The 20,327-nt window shown below is 37.0% G+C and overlaps 1 protein-coding gene across 7 annotated transcripts in view; it reads left to right on the top strand.

Moving 5' to 3' along the window:
- limch1b (LIM and calponin homology domains 1b) overlaps positions 1–20,327 on the top strand; it is a 98,475-nt gene that overhangs the window by 72,392 nt on the left and 5,756 nt on the right. For 3 of the 7 annotated variants that reach the window (XM_058398074.1, XM_058398071.1, XM_058398075.1), the window contains 12 exons: positions 8,583–8,618; positions 9,847–9,973; positions 10,584–10,738; positions 11,667–12,087; positions 12,749–13,117; positions 13,509–13,590; positions 13,680–13,792; positions 15,348–15,453; positions 15,571–15,645; positions 17,096–17,121; positions 17,556–17,669; positions 19,284–19,376. In XM_058398074.1, the coding sequence (XP_058254057.1) occupies positions 8,583–8,618; positions 9,847–9,973; positions 10,584–10,738; positions 11,667–12,087; positions 12,749–13,117; positions 13,509–13,590; positions 13,680–13,792; positions 15,348–15,453; positions 15,571–15,645; positions 17,096–17,121; positions 17,556–17,669; positions 19,284–19,376 (1,717 nt within the window). The remainder of the gene's footprint in view (positions 1–8,582; positions 8,619–9,846; positions 9,974–10,583; positions 10,739–11,666; positions 12,088–12,748; positions 13,118–13,508; positions 13,591–13,679; positions 13,793–15,347; positions 15,454–15,570; positions 15,646–17,095; positions 17,122–17,555; positions 17,670–19,283; positions 19,377–20,327) is intronic. The other 4 variants (XM_058398072.1, XM_058398073.1, XM_058398076.1 and 1 more) reach the window with 4 other exon arrangements.

Raw genomic sequence — 20,327 nt, 5'->3', positions numbered from 1 at the left:
TGGGTAAACTACAAAAGGTCCCCACTGCTCCACATTCTTCCTCATGGCCAAGCACTCTAGTGCTACATCTCCCATTGTTTAGAGTATTGCCTTTAGTATTTCTGTCTCCAGTGCTCCTGCAGTGGGCATGCTCATTAAGGACTAGGCTCAGCTGTAGGAATGTAACCCACATTCTCCATTCCATCATAGATCATATGAACAATTATGCCAGTTATTTTGTGGCTACAAGCTGACTGGAATTATGCACAGACCTTATCAGCCTGTAGTGAAGTTTTGATCTTAATCTTAGTGCTCTTTGCATTTACCTTTGCTACCACTATGCACATGTGAACAAGTTACCGGTGCAAACGTCTATCACAGTGTAACAAAATTAGCAAGAGACAAAGGATTAAAGTTTAATTTAAATATTTAATACACTTCCTTAAATCCTTGGCAAGACAGTAATGAGAATATGGATGAGTGTAATGTAGTGGGGACCTTTTATAGGTGATTTTATAGACAGGTAATTGACTGTGCTATGGGTACACAACAAGAAAAATGAGTATACAAGCCAGGGCAGTTTCTATAAATGGGTTAGCATTTTAAAAGCCAGCCCTCTGTCTTTTTAAGATATTTTATATGGCTTGAACATTTTATATGTCAGATGAGTACTTTCTGTATGGCTTCAGTAAGTAAACTGATTGAGGTCAGAATTTATTTGTGAATTGAGGATAATTGTTAGCTCAGAAGCCTGGGATAAGTGACTCTAAACAAGACTTTGGATTCTTTATTTGTTTGTAAGGGAAGTAGGCCACCATTAGTTCTTAATGTTTATTACTTCAGGAATTAGAGCTTGTCTTGTTTATTATATGAGGCTGTATCTCATGTTTCCCAGCAATAGCAGTGCACTTCTGCCAATGCTTCGTCTTCTGCCAAAAACATTCAGACAAAATATTGACTAAGCAGGCATATCAGTTGCCAGCACATTTAAGGAAAATGTTCTGGAATGATCTGTCTATTCTCCCAAAAAGAATCACATTCTTTTGACACCCTTAACTGCTGCCAGATTACACATAGCACTCCTGAACCAGCCAACTTTGCTTCGTGTTCTGATGATGGGTAAAATAATTATAGAATATGTATAAAATGAAATGTATGGGGGTTTTTTCATGTATTCATGTAGTGTAGAATTGGTACAGTAGTGGTATGTTGATGGAGGCCAGATGTGGACGTTAATTGAGTAAAGACTTGAAAGCCGGAAGATTCCAATTCGTCCCTAAGTGATCATGAAATTGTGTGTGAGAACACAGATAAGGGGAGGAAACAAGTTCAGGACATCTAAATGTGTTTGCTTTTATTGCTTTTATTTATCCCTTTGCAGATGTGTCTACTTGTTCTGGAATGTTCTTGGATGACATTCTTAGGCACATTTTGCATGTATTTTCTAGTTCCTAAGTCAGAAGTTTATCTCTGCAAGTTATTATGTAAAAAAAATTATGTTTATTTTTACTTTACGTGTGTATGATGTGCATTATATTCTCTTCTCGCCTTTATTTGTATTGTTGTATTGCCAGAGGGTTCATCTAAACTGGCAGATTGGGCAAAAAACATCACCTGGTTTCCAGTTGTCAGCTGTCCATTTTTGGTGAGCCTTTGCCCACTGTAATCTCAATCTTGAGTCTAGAGTCTTGAGTAGAACCTGATGCCATCTTCTACTGTTGTAGGCCATCTACCTCATAGTTGGTGTGTTGTGTTTTATTGAATTCCCTGCTTTGACCTCCTGTCAACTCAAACCAGTTTGGCCATTCTTCTATTATCATCAAGAGGTTTCTGCCTCTAGAACAGTTGTTCTTTTTTGCACAATTCTGTATAAACTCTATAAATTATTGTGCATGCAAATCACAGGAGATCTGCAATCTGGCACCAGTAACCATGCTGCAAAGTCACCTTTTCCCATTCTGATGTTGGACATGATGATTCATGATTCTGTGCATTGGACTGCTGCCACATGATTTGGAGAATGGCAAGAATGTGCAATTGTGTAGGTGTTTCTAATAAAGTGGGGTGGGCTGTGTATACATGTCTTTGTGGTTGTATTGCAGCTACTTGACCTCCATTCTGTTTGTGTGGTATGTTGAAAGTTATGGCTTTGCTATAGGATTGTTCCCTGCTGTAAGCAATGTAGATCCTTCATGACCATATTCAGGTTCTGTGCAAATAATTTTGCCATGGCAGCAGAAATTTTTCCTCAGACAGTTCAATCTGCATACCTCAACCCCAATTTCTCTCCCCAAATCTCCAACAGATGAGGTATACATATGATGTAAAGATCAAGGTGGAGAATACACATTTAGGCACCACATCATACATACACAATCTGAAGTTTATTTATTTTCCCCAGCACAACTGATAATGGTTAAGCCCTACCGAAATGCTGTATAGCCCTACATTCCAGCGATAGTACAAATTTCAAAAAGGCCCCATGCTGAAAGTTCCATTGGTGCTCCAAAATTTACCACCTCACCAGATTTGCTTCTCTTATTTCCAAGAAATGTCACACTTAATTGAATGGAATTGGACAAGGATTAATGTCTGCTGTATTACTAGCAGACTTTGCAAGTGTAGCAGTTGTGGTGATGCTCTGGCATCTCAACAATGACATCCTTAGTAGAACGGGAACTTCTTTAGCCTTGGTAATTCTGTTGGATCTTGGTCCAACATGTCTGCAAATTTTATAGGTATTTATTGATTAAAGCTTCATTTTACCTTTGAGCCCCACTTGGAGTGTCTGTCTCTGTTCCCTCATCCTTGATTCTGTTTGTTGTTTGTGCCTCTTGCTGAGATGTGAACTGTTTCTTACATGCTGTCTGTTTTATGATTAGATCTACTAAACTGAAGAAGACTTACTGGCTTCTTCTCAACTTCCAGGAATAAAGCTTTGTTCTGAGACCTTAAGCTGAGGTTTTGGCATCATACTTTGTCTCTGACAAACAGGAGCATTCAGGACCAGATGTTTTTAGTTGGAGCTCCTGGCCAAGTTGCTGCTGTTGAAGACTTTTGAGGTCTGATTTACCGTGTTGTGGAGGAACTGGTCTGCTTCTGTAAAATGCCTTCTTGAATTCAACATTTCAAACAAGGCCATACAGAGAGGTCTGGGATGGCATTCACGAAAAAGGTTGACCTAATGAGCTCTAAGCAGGATATAGAAAATGTCAGCTTTGTTTACAAGAGACAAATTGAATTAGGTATTTTCAGAGTGACACTGGAGAAAATGCACTTGTGGGAACTGAGGGTCAGTTCCATGGTAAGATGATGAAACAATATCAGTTGCTTGTTTTCCATTAAAACCCAGTAAAAAAAATAGTTTTAAATCCTGTCTAAAACTGTGAACAGAGAATTATTTCACCTTCTTAAACATAAAAGATTCCCAAAGGTGCCATAGGAGTTCATTTACTTGAAGGAATGCCTTTCTTGTTACTGAGATGCATATCTCTTTAATCCATTGTAAAGTCAGCCTTTTTTTCTATTTAACATGTAGGCCGCAGAGTTCATGTAAAATATAGGCTTTCATACAGGGTGGCTTGTTATTCTGTACATTTTATTACACACCTACTCATTATATTTTCATGCATGGAGTATTACAAAATTAATAGTGCTTTCTCCCTGCCTTTCTAAAAACAGACTCAGTCTTACCCAAACACAAATAAACGCACATAAAGACACACACACACACACACACACGCACACATATACACACTCCACCCAGAGGAAGACGGGAAATGAGCAGGCTTCCTGCGTTTCACCTCAGCATAGCATTGCTGGGCCGAGTTGGACTTGCCCATGCATGGACAATGTAAGAAAATTATAACATGACCCTGTGCTCCATACACAACACAATGAAAAAACACTTGAATGATACAATAGTGAAAGTGATCACTAGAGACTAATGTTGTGTAAGTCTCATAATCGGACTGAGGTGTTATTGTTTCATGTTAGATTGAAAAAGACAAAAACAGAAAACAAAACAGAAAAAAAATTAATGTGTCGATTATGTGGAAGGCATTGGCACTATCAGTGTTTGTTTTAGTGGTTCAAATGTTTTCAGATTTAAATCTGAAGTAGGTGTGGCCTACACATTTTTGTTTTTGTTATGCTTGTATATATGATTATATTTTCCTCTTTTTCCCTATTTATCTGATTAATGGGGGGGCCTAATTCCCAGAATATTAATTAATTCATTCATTATTAGCCTAACTTGAATACCCTGTGACAGTGACCAGCCAGTTAATAAGGATTGATTAATGAATTATATAAATGCTCAAAGTATTACAACTCTGAATTATGTTCCTGTCTGCAGTGTTGAAAGTAAAAACTTCACATGACTTTCTTAAAATAAAAAAATAAAAAAATGAATAGTCTGCCTCCTATGTGGATTTTTATTAGTATCTATTTACAAGCACATTATCTGTTCATTCTAGATACAATATTCATATTTAGTTACATCCTTAGCATGCTGATATTTTATTTTATCATGATACTCATGATGTGTATGTGTTCATGCATGGAGCTTCTGGTGTTGGTCTGTCTCACTCGTGGTAGGCATATGCCCTCCACGTTTTAGGGTGGGATTATGGAGCTGTGTTCCAGCTGATGGCTACAGATGGCTACAGTAAGGAACCATCTCCTTTTAGGGAGACATGAAAGGTTTCATTCTCTCTCAGGCATTCATATCCCTGCTATCATCCAGATGCAGCTTTATTATTAAGCTTTCTCATGCTTATATTTCTCTCTTGACATGGTGAAGGAGGCTAGTCTGTTGGATCATCGCTTAGCTTTATAAATCATAACAGCATATTACATTCTCTATATCATTGCCGTGCTTACATATAATACATCAAAAGTATGTACAACAGCTATAGCTTTGATGAGAAGAGATTTTGCTGGATGTATAGGTAAACGATCATTTAACTACTTTCTCACTCTTTATACTTTACATTTACAATTATACTGTACAACATGTGGCAGAGCAATCTTTAATCTTTCATCTTGCTTTGTATTCTCCATCAAAAACGTATCCTAAAGCTAATGCAGAAAGGCCAGGGTCTGAAAATACTATCAACCTAACATCGTGCTATATGTCTGATATTGGTTTTATTAAAATAAACACAATGTTCTTTATTAAAGAACAGTTAGGTACACCAAACAGATAATGATGGACTTTTGATGTATGAGACAGGTGTACACAGCTTCTACACTGTTCATCTGTCCACAGCTGTTTCCTTTGCTCTGATTTTCTTACAAGCATGCATGTAAGTAGACTGACTGACTGACTGCTTTATCCTAAATTGCCCCTACATGTGAATGAGTGTGTGACTGGGTCTATGTTCGTTCTCCTGTGATGGACTGCTGTCTGTTCCAGGATGTAATTCTGCCTTTTGTCTTGTTTATCCAGTGTAGTCTCTGCATTTGCCACGACCGTGATGTTGTTAAAGTGGTGAATTGTTTAATTTTCACCATACATCATACTCTACACATATAACTAAGACATGCATGGCTGGAGAAATCATACGTTCAAGCTCCATTGTCCTAGCCCAGTCCTGTGTCTAATTAACAAGGCTAACTGATGCAATTTAACTCAAACACAGGACAACCATATTATATGCATTAATACAGACTGTGGAAAATAAGTGAGCACTTGAGTCTCTGTGAGGACGAGGTAGTCAAAGTCTTCTGAATAATAATGATGTGTTGAAATGTATCGTGTCAGAAAGGTAAAATGTCTTTGGTCACATTTTAGATATGGTCTTGTCTCATCACACACTGAAGTTTGGTTTGTGTTTTTGTGTTTTCGCTTGGCAAAGTGTTATTTCGCTTTTTGTAATTCTTATCCTGATTCTGAAAGATTTATCTACCCCAAATCATGATAACGTCGGGACATTACAACTTTCCAGCATGTGCATTAAATCTTGTGTAAGAATAATTGGAAAAGATTTTTGTTTGATTTATTTTAATGCATGTACTTTAAAGGTACCCAGTGTTTTGCAGGACCATACTATTATTTCTTCAGACCTTGACTTCTTTTTTTAAACACGTGGACTTGGCATCTATCCGCATGAGACACGGTGCACACAGGCCAGGTTAAATGAGTGTTTACCAGTGCACATTTTCTGCTAACACCATAATGTGCACGACCAACTTTGTTCATTCTGCTTTGATGAGTACCACTTGGCTTGCAGACTCATCATGCTCATTGTTGTCCAGGGTGATAATCCCATCATTCTCTTGGCAGTAGTCCAGCCTACTCTTACTCTGAGGTACTCCACTGCACATCCATGACTACCAACTCTATGACAACAAGAATCATAGTGACCGGCCATCTTAGCTCTGTCTCACAAGCTGCGCCAGGTCCGCTTTCCCAACCAATCACAGACAAAGAGGGAGATGTTTGGGGAATGATATGCAAGCATGGTGTAAACGTAACTTCACCTAAACATGGCTGCCCTAGACGGACTTGCTTTCTTTCAGTTCCTGCTTCAAGCAGTTAAATGGGTCACGCAGGAAATGGAGATGTAGCTGAGTCACCAGCTTCAGCTGGACAAAGGGGTCTCCTCCCTGGTTTATCTATTTGATTAATTGCATTTATTTATTTGTTTTATCTGTTTATTTAAATTTCTTAATAAATGTATTAAATGTGTATAATTATAATTAATTTTATTATTTATTTATTTAGTTAGTTAATTTTTAATTTAACTAACTAATATATATATATATATATATATATATATATATATATATATATATATATATATATATATATATATATATATATATATATATATATATATAATATTATTTTTGTTAACTTTATCTCTTTGTATAATTTCCCCATTTATCCTCTCCACTGCAATTTTTAAGCCTAAGGCAAGTTGGACATTGTTACGTCTTATGGGGTTTGGTAAAGCTTCTAAACATGTCTCTGCATGCTGTATATTTCCTGGAGACCATAGTTCCATACAAAATCCCAGTGCTACTTATTTATTGCTTCCTCTCTCTGTAGTGGCAAGTGAAAGCTATCATGTTAAGGTATTTGAATTAGAATTAGGTGGAGCCCAGAAAGGTCAAAACACAATGTTTATTTGTTCAGTGCTACCTTTTAATGGAAGTTTAAAAAGGGCAGTTATTGTGCTTACTCAGTAAATGTTTGTCACATTCTTAACTTCATTGAAAAACGTTGATGAATTCTTTGGTTAAAAGCATTTGAAAATCTTTATGATTTCTCTCACAGAGAAATGTTGTGTTAATAAACGTCTATCAATGTAAAAAAAAAAATCCTCAGTTTCTGCATGATCAAAAATTTATTTCCCCAAAGTACCTGTATTTATGTGCTAGTGTGGGAAAGCAAAACTACATGAAGTAAATATATAAATAGGCTACAAAGAACGATAAGCAATTAAAAACATTTTGAATAAAATGTGTGGGAAATTGATGCATTATTTCTTATTATCTGATTATTATAAATGAATTATAAAATTGTTCAACATTCTCTTATTCTATTGGCAGATCATTCTGCTTCTTACTATTGTCTCAAAATAGGTTTAATAATCATATATTTGGGTTATTGTAATCTTATAATAGGAAATTCCAGATACATTTGACTATATTAAATATATTCTAACTTGCTAAGATGTCGTTTTGGCTCTGTGCTACATGTAATAAATGCTTATTCATAGAATTGAACAACTACACTTTGACTTTGATTTTAGATTTTTTATTTTATATTAAATATAGAGAAAGGTGAGCATTCTTGTTCATGGTGATCCCATGCGGTGGAATATTCCTGTATTGCTTTTAAACGACACTTTAGATTCACAGATTGTTGCAGTTGATTTGATTTCGTTGTTGATTGTTTTTGTCCACAAGTTTTTTCTTATTCCATTTTATGAAAGTCATTCAATGTTGCAGTGATTTAATAAAGATGACATTTAATCAGTAGACATTGGCTTCCAGTTAAACAGCCTTTTCCACCAACAGAGTGACCTGTACAAAAATAGTTTAGCTGATCTACTGTCCAGCTGCAACGTTGATTTGGCTGATATCTCACAATTTAGCCATTTTTTTTTTCCTGTGGGCCAAACCTCTAGGCTATATTTGTATTTGTTACGTACATGGTATATCTGGTTTCATTTTTTTTTTTTTTTGGAAGACATATCTTGTGCGTTTCTTGTGGCATGCTATCACATTTGTAAATTTATGAAGTTTGTGGCTTTGGGGAAAGCAGGCCACGACTCACTATTTTGTGGTTGAAAGTTTATTCTGAAGTCCTACAATGTAAAGTATGTTATATTTTTCATCAGCTTGTCAATGGAGCTTGCTTAGGATGCCCTCTTGTGTCCGTAAATGGGTACTATTATGATTTGAAGGTATAACCTGAACACACAATAGGTTTATATTTTGATTTGACATTTCAGCAAGGACTTGATAAGGACATGATTCATTTCCTGTTGAAAACTCCAGTGTCCTTATTTGAGCTAATCTAGTTGATCTCATGATGAAACATTTTGTATTTGTTTTGTTTTTTCTCCCTCATGTCTTACCCGCTTTAGATTTGGCCGCAGCGATAGTGTATTTGATGACCCTGAGTAAGTCTTTTTAATACCAAGTGGTTTATCACGCACTTGTGAGTCGTTTATCTATGTGCATTCACTCATTTGAAGCCTCGTGCTTGCATGCGCTTGAGTCAGCTCACTAAAAGCAGCATCAACACAACTTGCTAACAATACCGGGGCTGTGGACGCACTGCACTGGGCTCTGAATGCTGCAGCAGTGAGAACAGTGGCACACTTCTACATACAGGTATAATTAATGTGTTTAACTTTTACTATAGTCTTTAACACTGTGGTCAGGCTGCTCATGACTCTGATGATACAAAATGCTTAATGCCCATTGGAACAGTGCCAAAAATCTGAAAAGTTTAAAGGTGCAGTTAGTATTTCTAAGGAATAATTTCTGTATTCATTTTGTTTACGGAACCATGAGACTAGCCAGATCTGTCACAATACTGTGACTCAAAGCTTTTCTAAAATCATTATTATTATTATTATTATTATTATTATCATTATTATTATAGAAAATATTTACTATATATTTATTATATATACCTTTTCAAACTGCAACTTTAATTAATGACGTTACTTTAAGCATTTATTATAATATTGTTTCTAAATGTAATTGTGTTTAATCCTGGTAGATATGAAAATCATGTCTTTTTTTTTCCATACTTCATGACTTTCACTCGAAAGATTAATCAGCACCGGAGTTTGTGCTCAAAATCATTTTCATTGTTTGAGAACTCTAAAAACAATAATCTTCTGCAATGTGGGGTCAGGGTAAGAGTACTCGAGACCAGCCACGAGACCAGTCATTTATACCACAATGTTTTTATAGTTTCATAGAATAAGATCTGATATATTTTTCTTTGAAGGCCAGTTAAGACACTGTGCCAAGTTCATAAAGACAAATGTCTCTACTTTTTCTCCTTATAAATCCTGATGTTTGGTAAATGCTTGCTCTTTTTCTCACTAATGTTCTTCCTGCATCTGACTCCATCTTGAGTGACTTAACAACAATTTATATTTACTTTAATGATACACACTTTATTGCCGCTTCATTTGAATGGATCTTTGCGACATTTGCATTCTTTTGGGTTGTTTTTCTGCACTATGTGTAAAACTGCATGACCTGAGCACATGGGAAGCACAGTGATCTTGCACATGCTTATCTACAACATAATTCCTTAAAATGGAATGAATCTCATGAACATGCTCGATAAAATGAATCTGGTTGTAACTCCTTCTGTCTTCGTTATAGGAGCGTGAGCATGATTGACGTGAGGACTGAGGATGACGCCCTGCTGTCTCCTCACAGTCAGGCCCGACACGAGCTGATGCACAGCCAGTTTAACAGGATGAGGGAGGAGGACAGCCAGTGGCAGGATGTGAGTGTTCCAGAGCAAAACTGAGTGATCCTGGCTTTGTAGTTTGTGAACATCTACAAGAAACCTGATTGACCTGCCAGATGTTCTAGAGAGGATATAGATATGTATGGTGATTCGTAAATATTTCTTGTTCTTCAGCTTGATCAAGAAGCAAAGTTGTCAAAACCTTATCTCCAATGGTACTATATTACATCTAATATCTGACTAAATTCTTAGTCACTGAAATAAAGATGATACAGATTTAAAATCTTATTGTTAAATATTTCAAATGTATTTCTCTCAGTCATAGTGACACAGGAGTCTGCTATACTAGGGCGACGTTTTTGCAGGTCTCAAAAAAAAAAAAAGTATCATCTATTATATTGCCAGCAAAAAAATATAATAGGAGTTTTATAACAATATAATTGTAGATTTCTGTAAATAAGTGTATAATCCAATAAAGTGATTATATTACCTTTTTTTCTGTGCAAAAATCCAGATTTGAAAAGAATCTTGCCGAATTCTGCACAAAAGAAAAGAAATGCTTAAAAACATAAATACCATGAACAGAGAAATAAATGCTATGTTCAGTAGAATAAAAAGTGTGATCTGTGTCTTTGTGTGTGTTTAGGACCTGGCACGGTGGAAGAGTCGTAGGAGAAGTGTGTCTCAAGACTTGATAAAGAAAGAGGAAGAGAGAAAGATGATGGAAAGAGTGTTGAGCCGAGAGGAAGGCTCAGAGAGGCGGAAGAGCTTCAAGACCTACAGGGAGATAGTGGAAGACAAGTACATCCTTTCTTTTTCATATTCTTTAGTCATTTATTGGCAATCATTGTTGTTGTTATGGTGCCTTAAATGAAGGTTGAAAGATCGATTTTGTTTCATTAATGTAACATATAATTTCAGATAGACCACAGTTAAATATTAAAATTCAAGGTTCTCTAAGTTGTTGAAGGAGTGAATCACATTCTGCTGTTGTGGGTGGTCACTTACAGATGCATTATACACTTAGACTTACTAAAAACAGTAATCTCGACTGCACACACTATACTTTTACCCAAGTACTGCTTCTGTAGTCATCGAGACTGTCTTGTGCTCATCCCAGAAATTTTATTTACAATATGCTCACACTAACCATTCTTTCTTTACACTTGGAAAGTCCGATTCTTCTCAAGACTTCTTCCTCATGCCATTTCAGGAAGTTTTTTCCTTTTCGCTATCATTTCTCCAGGGTGATCTATTTGTGTGTTCTGGTTTGGGATTGTAAACAGAGTAACAGTTTAAAACTCTGAAATGACATGGCCAAAAAAGTAGTTAAGAAACGCAGGGATTAGTTTAAAACAAATGGAAAAAATAGTGACAAGATTACAAAACTAGAAGGTTGGTAGTAAGCATTACAAAGCATTAAAGAACAGTATAAAATTGGCTGTAGAAAGGATTGTAGTATTATTAAAGTCATGACAGATGAAGCAGAAAACCATAAAACCCTGAACAGTGAGACAGACGAGGGTTTTAAAACATCCGGTACTGTTAAAAAAATGAAAAACATGTTTACATCAAACTCAGTTATAAATGAATGAAATCATGGAAGTCCAAGTACATCCAAACAAATTGCAGACCACTATGGTTTACATTCCAGCACTTTTTTGTTCCTCATATCTTATTCTAGTCCTCTATTTGCCTGTCTCTTTATCTCTCTTTCTTCCTCTGTAAGGGAGCGTCGAGAGCGGGAACTCCATGAGACTTACCTGAAAGCTCGAACTCCAGAGGAGGCAGCTGCTGTACTACAGCGCTACGCCCAACGCTTCAGTATCAGTGAAACTGTGCTGGAGCACCTCAAACTACCCCGTGTTCTCGAGCGCAGTATCTCTGCTGACCCCACACATCCTTCATCTTCCTCCAATGACCTGGTCTTCTCTGCTAGTTCCTCCTCATCCTTCAATCCACTGCAGTACCTGCGTCAGCAATCCCTGCCTGCACAAAAGTTTACCACAACTGTGGAGGCCCGGGTGGCGGGATATGGGGCAGAGCATGTGGCTGTGGGGAGAGAAGGAGGAGGTGCAGGGGCAACTCGTTCAAGAAGGAGCATCCCATTACTTAGTGCCAAACCCTACAGCCATAACAGGGCAGCCAAGGTACGGTTAAAAAGGTTTGCAAACAATTGCTGTATGACTGGAAAAAAAAAGAAACAAATGTTTAAGAGACGAGATCAATGTAAATTAATGAATTAATACATTAATAATTACTTAATCTAATCTGAACTAATTGTACATACATTTGTTTGCTTCTTTTTCTGCTTATTATTATTATTATTTGTAGCAGAAAATGTAAATTGTTTAAAAAATTAAGTGGACTGCTTAGGGTAAGATGTTTTTGAATAGGGTGAAAGGAGACAGCGAGTGCTGCTGAAAATAAACAAGCTCTCATCGCCCTCTGGTGGATGGTATGTATAGCGAAAAGCGTGGGAGCCGATTGAATAGCTGGCAGTGTTCAGTGTTGTGTGCTTGTCTATGTGCAAGTGTGTGGGCTCTCACTGTGTGAAGTGGCTCCACTAGGACAAAAACGACTTGCGTAGATCAGCCCTAGTGAAATACCCCATTCAGCATTGATGATGTCTTCAGTTACAACCTCCACACACAGGACAGTAATTCATTTGGACACATTCCTCTGTTCTAAGCACTTCGACTGGCTAATACGTTCGACTTGAGCTTGGTGAATGTTTACATGGTCATATTTCTCTTGGTCAAAGTACTTGTTTTTTTTTCTACTAAGTCTGTTTCTTTCTTTCTTTTTCAGAGGGATGAAATGGAGCGAGTTAATGGAGAAACGGACAGCAACCACAATGCCCGAGACAAGCGAGAATGGGGGAACGAGACAAAAAGAGAAGATGAGAGTCAAAAAGAGCACACTGGAGATTCGTCTCCTTTGCTGTTTTATCCATCTCCTTCTCAGAACGTTGACTCAGACAGTACAGAAATAGAGGTGTCAAGCTGTCTGTCTTCAGACAAACACGCAGACTCACACACACCGGCACACACTCTGGAGGTAGACTCATCAGGCTTCGTGTCAGCAGAGGGGAGTAGCTTGGTGCCAGGATATGAGAGACAGGAAGAAGAGGACACACAGCGAGAAGAAACACTTAGTCAGCCCACCTTCTTACCTACGGTCTGTACACACCATTAGACATTTTGTTGTTGCTGTCTCTTTAGTATCTTTACTAGTTTCAAGTTCTGTGCTTGGGTTTTCTGGCATTCTGTGCCTTGAATGAGTATTCACCCTGCTTGAACTTTTCCCGATTTTGTAGTATTACAATCAGGAGCTGAAGTGGACTTAAATGGGATGTATGTCATAAATCTACAGCCAGTAATCCATATATTAAAGTCATTGTAGGTGGCACGCTTATTTGCAAGAAAGACGCATAAATGTTACAGCCAGTTCCATCAGAAGTTACATAATAGGTGGTGAATACTTTAGAGCACTGTATTTACTGTATACTGAATAGAATACTAAACAACTAAAACACTTTATATATTTTATTATTATTTATTATTTTTAGAAGACAGAGCCTGAAAGAGAGGCAGTTCCACAGGCCGGGAGTATACATTCAATCCAAAAACAAAAGGCGCACCAAGCAGAAGGTCTGTTACTGTGATATGAAATATTCTAGTCCAGGATGTGGCTCCACTGTTTGTTTCTTATTTTTTTCCTTTTTGCTTTTTATGTGTAGAGAATGAGAGGTGTCCAGAAGAGCATCCAGCAGAGAGCACTGACTCTGTAGCAGTCAGTCTGTCTGAACCTGGCCCACATGCCTCATTACACATTAACACTACTGACAGCCAGGTTTGTGCCTACATAAACACACAGTTGATATTGATTTAAAAACATACAGTAGTTAAAGTCTTATGCTGTGGAAGAACTGCAGAAGGTTGTGAGTAAAGGATTAGATAGAAAATTTCAAAACTAAATATATAACCTGCCAACCTTTAGGTATTTTGCATAGGAGCTCTGAATTTAAACACCAGTGTATGCTTAATTATACTCCAGAATATGTCACAAGAGCTGGGATCGGGATTGGGAATTTGGTGTAGTTAAACTGAGAATGTTTTGAGATCACCAAAAGTGTTCAGGTGAAAATATTCAACAATGGCTGAAAACATTTTGACTACAAAATATGAAATAGGCATACAGCAAAGTGTTAAACTTGTCACTTTCCAAGTAATGTTAATGGCATAAGGATAATTGGACATTGATTAAAAACGCTGTTTGTTTGCATTGCAAAACAACAAGGGGCAAAAGATTTTTAAAAACTGGGAAGGGGGTCTCAGGGGGAAAAGTTTTAATGCATCTGGTCTAATTCATTGTATATCTTTATCAATTTTCAGGCCCTGGCTTATTAAGATCCCAAATAACCAGTACAAATTTGCGTGTGCAAATAAGTTGATAATTTGTGCACGCAGTTAGTGGGTGTCTTGTGGGTGATTTACAAAGAAGACCTGGGTAAATGACATGTATAGTAGTGGGAGGAACAGCAGTGGGAAGAAACAATATAAAAATGAGGTTATTGTGTGTGCTAATTATTCTCAAGAGCTGCGGGAAGTTTGCATCTACAAAGAGACTCCCAGAAGAGTGAAACTTAAACTCAAGTATAATCCTGATTAAAGGCAATGAGACATGCTTTTTTTATTATAAAAATGTACACATATATTTAAAAACAGCAATGCACTGCATAATTATCTTGAAATAGCCGACAGTTATATTACTGTACCTCCTGTGTCAGTACTTAACTTTCACTTAAGTGAAAAGTTATATCATGCTACTTACCATATCATGCGACAGTCAATTACACATCTAAACTTGAACTGGCTCTAAACTGATATACTGTGCTAAATAACTCAGATTCTCCATTGGATTCTTTTTGATTATGGTTTCTCTGTGTGTGATTAACAGCATTACAGAAATATCAATATAGAATTTTGGTACATTTTTAGTGAAAGCATCAGATGTTCTTGTCCCTTTTTTTTTTAAAAGCAGAAGAATGAAACGTGAGGCAGCTCGTGTGCTTGACACATCACTACAGTGCACTACTCATAGTAAAGTGTAATAAAAGTAGTAGATTCTTTAAAAAAAAAAAAAAGAAAAGGTGATACCTCTTCTGTGAACATTGAACTCCTAAAACAAAGGAAAAAATAATACATCTACACTCACAGTCTTTACTCATCTAGAACGCAATTAAAAGTCTTACACGTGTTGTATTGTCTCTGCTTGATACATCGCCTAGTTTCAATTTCCTCATTTGTTAGTCGGATTAAAGTGTCTGCTAAATGATTAAATGCAAAATGCAAAGTAGTTATTTACATACAGTAATATGCTTTGTGTAATGTACCTTATGTTCTAGGCCAGTAAACCAGTCCTGGAATCCTCAGATAGAACTGCAAACCCACCAGCCCCATCCAGTCTAGATCATACAACACCCAAATTTGTCCCTGGACTCCCTGTAACAGGTAAATCGCTGCATCTGACTACAACGTGTATCCGCTGCTATTCTTTACACCTGTTCAGAGGTCGAGCAGTGGCTCACACATCCTCTCCTTTCTCCCTGACTCTGGCTCGTTGTGTAGAGCTGGCCAACAGTGCCCAGCTAGCAACGTTGTCTAGTAACCCTAAGTTACGCTGGGACTTCTTCACTTCACCAGGTAAAATGATTGGCTAAGTTTTGCCCCGCCCCATGATGTGGAGTTTTATCACTAGGCTTTCCATTGGCTAAAAAACCTGTATGTCCTGTTGCTCTAACCACACTCTGACTGTTTGTTGGTTATTTTGTGATGTCTATGTGTTGAGTGAGACACAATTTGGTGTTCCCCAAGCATTTCCTCAAACCCTCCTGGTTTTAATGTCTAGCAATGTTTCATCTTCACTGAATTAAGCTATACTGTATATATATTTTGACAATATTTAATTACAAAAGCATGACTGTTATGGGAAAATAATTATTGTGTACTGTTTTAAAAATTTTATGACCACTATAATGTACAAGTTGATTATTTTCCTGTAGCAGCATGTCCTGAAGTTTTTATTACTCTTATACCACAGCAGCTTTCCAGTGATGGATAATTAAACAGTGACACACTATACATTTTATCAGTTCATACACACATGCCATGTTGTGGAACATCCTCAAAACAAGTTAGTTACAGCCTCTCTGTTTACTCTCTCTTGAAGTTAATAATTTTAAATAAATGTAGCTTGTCTTTTTGCTAAGTAAGGCTTCATCTCTGACTGTTACAAAGCAGTAACACTGGTAACAGTAACATGCACCAATTCAAAAATTATTTGCATAATTTTATCTTGAACATTCAGCCTACACGTGTCTGTGTGTATTTAATACTCATAAAGTATTCTGCTTTACATTCACCACTACTGTCACCCTTGAATTGAGAATTCCACGCTGTGGTATAAGTGATCGTAAAGATTTCCTAACAATGTAATCATTAATTATAAATAAACATCAATCAGTCATGTAACTAATAAAACTGAAATGATTTATTTAAGAACGTCTGCTCGTTTCATGTCCACTCAGGATTCAACACTATAATAAAAATTTATTTTTTATTAATTAATTTTATATTTTATATTAGTAAATAGTTTAATATTTAAAAATAATTGTCCATCTGTTGATAGATAATTGTTATCACCTTTACTTTATCACCTGGACTTTCCTAGCTAGCAAGGAAGTATTCAGATTTCTGGAGCAGTCAAATTGGATTTGTTGCCATTTTTTCTTGACCACAGAAAATAGTGACCGCATTAAGGCAGGTCACTGGAGGGCTTCATCTAACTGCAGGCCCTGTGATGACAGATAGCACTCAGCTTACAACCACCTGTCTCATTACTGTAGCAGTCAATGTTGATGTGTGAACAAATGCAACTACCTTCCAAATTATTCGGTGGATTTGGTCCATTTTCATTTGCAATGCGGATTCAAGAAAGAAGTCAAAATGTGTCCTGCTATATGGATATCTTTCTATAACAATAATTCAGTGTTCATCCTGTGTTTTGTAGCTCATCCCTTTTTTTGTAACTAACTTTATTTTCTCTGCCTAAATGAACTGCAGATTTTAAGACTTTTGTCTCATTTTTCTGCAGAACCTGTTGAGAAACATCATGGAAATGTAAGTAAGATTATCATGGTCATCTCTACTCTTCATTGTAAATGACTTTTCTTGCTATTTCTCTTCTGGTTTTAGAAAAACAAATAACGTACCAGTATACAAAAATGCTTAATCTCCTAACAGAAATATAAATTAAAGATAAATAATAGAATTATTTAATTGTTCAGTCAGCAGAATCATGGATTTTCAGTTCCTGTATCATAAAATATTAGGCTTATTGACCAGACGAGATTATAGCAGGAGCTGTCTGAACTGTCATTCTTTTTCCCTTACATGATTTCTTTTCTTTATGTAGACTAGGGACACTCTTGGCTTGGGAGTAGCTTTAGACCAACTCTATCTATGCCCCTCATTCCTTCCCGTTCCGTATGGTGTGTATGTGTGTGCATGTGTGTGGACTCGATTATGTGTGGCTGTGAACACGGTACGATCAGGTGGCTCCTATGGGTTTGAATCTGGTGAAGCGGGGTGAGCACTTTTCATGGGATCCTGAGGAAGAGCGAAAACGGCAAGAAAAGTGGCAGCAAGAGCAGGAACGCATGCTTCAGGTACAACAGCTTTGCTAACCAGAGTTCCTGCTTCAGCTAGACGCATGCTGGAGCTCTGAAGACAAGCAGGCTGCAAAAAGCAACTGCAGCAGCATTTGCTAAAGCATGTTTTACTCCAGAGTCTACTAATTACACAAACTGTGTCTTTTCAGTGGTGCTTCAGATAGATTTCAATGCATTGTCTGTGTGTGTATGTATTTTCTGTATAATTATACTTAACACTGTTAAAACTCAGAGCAAATTTACGACCAGGAAGCATTGCTTAATCACAGAAAATGCATGCATGCCTTGACCACTTGGCCTTAGCTGTTGCCTGCGTCAGTCATATATAAGCAGAATTCAGCTTTAGTCTGAAATAAAGTGTTAAAATCTTTGTAAGCCTTTCCCAATCGCCAAGTTTTGATTAAAACTAACTATTGAGAACCTGCGCTATGTTTTAATTCCTTAACCACTGTGAAAACCATTGCCGCTGCACCTAAACCAGGATTTCTGAACTCTAGTCTCACTGTTCTGTAGAATTTCATGATTTTGGATTAGATGTGTTTGGATCTGAGAAAACTGGAAATTGCAGGACTTTCAGGGCTGGAGCTTTTTGTCAGAAATCCTGACGTAAACCCTGCATGGTGCATGGGCCCTGTTGATTAAGATAAGAAGGGGTGTGTGTGTGTGTGTGTATGTGTGTGTGTGTATTTATGCACCATTTATAGCTTATAACACAAAATTTAAATGCACAATCAGATTTGTAAAGCCATTTAGTCCAAGAAGAATCTTTGTTAATATAACATTAACTTCACAGTCAGCTGCAGAGCTACAGTGGATACTACAGGACAGAAGAAATATCCATATTAATTAAAGCTCACATTACAGCAAGAGCATTCCATGTTGTCTTCTTTTACCTAGCCACAAATGTCTCTAAATCTCTTCTTTTTTCACCTTTTTCCTAAGCATAATACTGCAACTAATATACAGACAGATTGTTTCTGCTTATGCAACCCCGTTTAGCACGAGCCTGCATCACACTGATTGATGACTGATTGCTAAGGATTTGCATTGTATAATTTGATGTTAGGAACACGTTATCACACAGTCTGTTAATAGAATCCGGCCAAGATTTTATTGGGATCATTTTGTACTGTGTGACAAGTAATAATATTAAAATGATGTTGCAATTCACAACCAGCATAAAATTTGCAGTTGTTTTCTGTTATGGATGAGACTGGAATTCAGAGTAGCTTTAATTTTAAATCATCTAGAAGTAATGTGTATCATGTGTGTCGTTTCCAAACAATATTAGTAGTTTATTACAAATGTAGCCTGTAGTGTGTTGCAAATTAATCAGACAAATAATTCATAAAGTCCCCTGAAAGATTGTGCCTTTAAAATGTTGCTGCTCTTCTGATTTTGGCTGTTCCTGGGCTGCTGCATCTCTAACTGTCCATTACCTTGGTAATCTTTTAAATACATCATTATTATAATCATATCCTCTCTTTTGAGCAGATTTCAAGGATTATTCAGTAATTGTGTGGAGATGTTACATTGGGAAACTAGGCCATGTGAAGGCATTTTTTCCTGAGATGTCCTTTTCACTCCTTTTGTGTTTGTCTTTCCGAGCAGGAGAAGTACCAGCGTGAGCAGCAGAGACTGAAGCAAGAGTGGGAGAGAGCCCAGAAGGAAGTGGAGGAGGAAGAGAGAAGATACCACGAAGAGGTAACTCCATACTCCCACACCACTCCATTGCTACTGGCTTCCTGTAGCTGCTCGTATCAGTTTATAACACTAATGCTTGCCTACAAAGCCAAAATCAGACCATCACCCACTTACCTCAAAGCACTTATCGCTTAGGCACCACACACCATCTGATTTTCTAGCTCTGCTTGAGTGGTCCCACCATCTCTCAGGGTGAAAAAAAAGACATGTATCAAGACTCTGTTCTGGCACCTGTGTGTTGGAATGAACTTCCTCTAGATCCCCGAATAGCTGAATCACCGGCTGTCTTTAAACAACGTCTAAGGAACTGCCTCTTATGGAAATAATTAAATTATCTTTTTTAAAAATAATGTGTTGTCTATATGCTTTTCATACTATATTACTCCTAACCTATTCTTAGTCTGTGACCTAGTGAACCATTATCGGGATGTATTGATTGATCGAGACTTCAAAGCACTTCTGTCTTCAGAGTCACGCTGGATAAGGGCATCTGGCAAATGCTGTAAATGTAAATGAAATGTAAATGTCAATGTAAATGTAATGGCTGTATTCAGAGTTGGTGAACTTCTGTCAATATATACTTATATATATATATACAATATATATATTCAGAGATGGGCTAATCACCTGCTAAGTCGATTTTCTGGGGCCTCCATTCAGATTGTGGAAATCACCTGTGTGTGGCTCACACTTCTAAAACTGCCAGTAAAAGCATCCAGGAAGGGTTTTTTCAGTAACATCAAGGCCTCTAGTAAGCCTTCAAAAATTAGTAGAAAATGCAGACTGAATAAGTCATTTTTATTTGATGTTAAATATAATATGATGTAAACAGAGACTATTTAAAAATGAAATATAATTAATGAATACGATGTTCTTAAGAAGATGGTGATTTCCATAATTTTATCCATAATAATTCAGTCCTTGAGATTAATCCAATTTTATCCAATATTA

The sequence above is a fragment of the Hemibagrus wyckioides genome, linkage group LG08 (genome assembly GCF_019097595.1).
Source record: "Hemibagrus wyckioides isolate EC202008001 linkage group LG08, SWU_Hwy_1.0, whole genome shotgun sequence".
NCBI classification, from domain to species: domain Eukaryota; kingdom Metazoa; phylum Chordata; class Actinopteri; order Siluriformes; family Bagridae; genus Hemibagrus; species Hemibagrus wyckioides.
The sequence above is the reverse complement of the archived record's forward strand: the minus strand, read 5'-3'. Positions and strand labels throughout refer to the sequence as shown.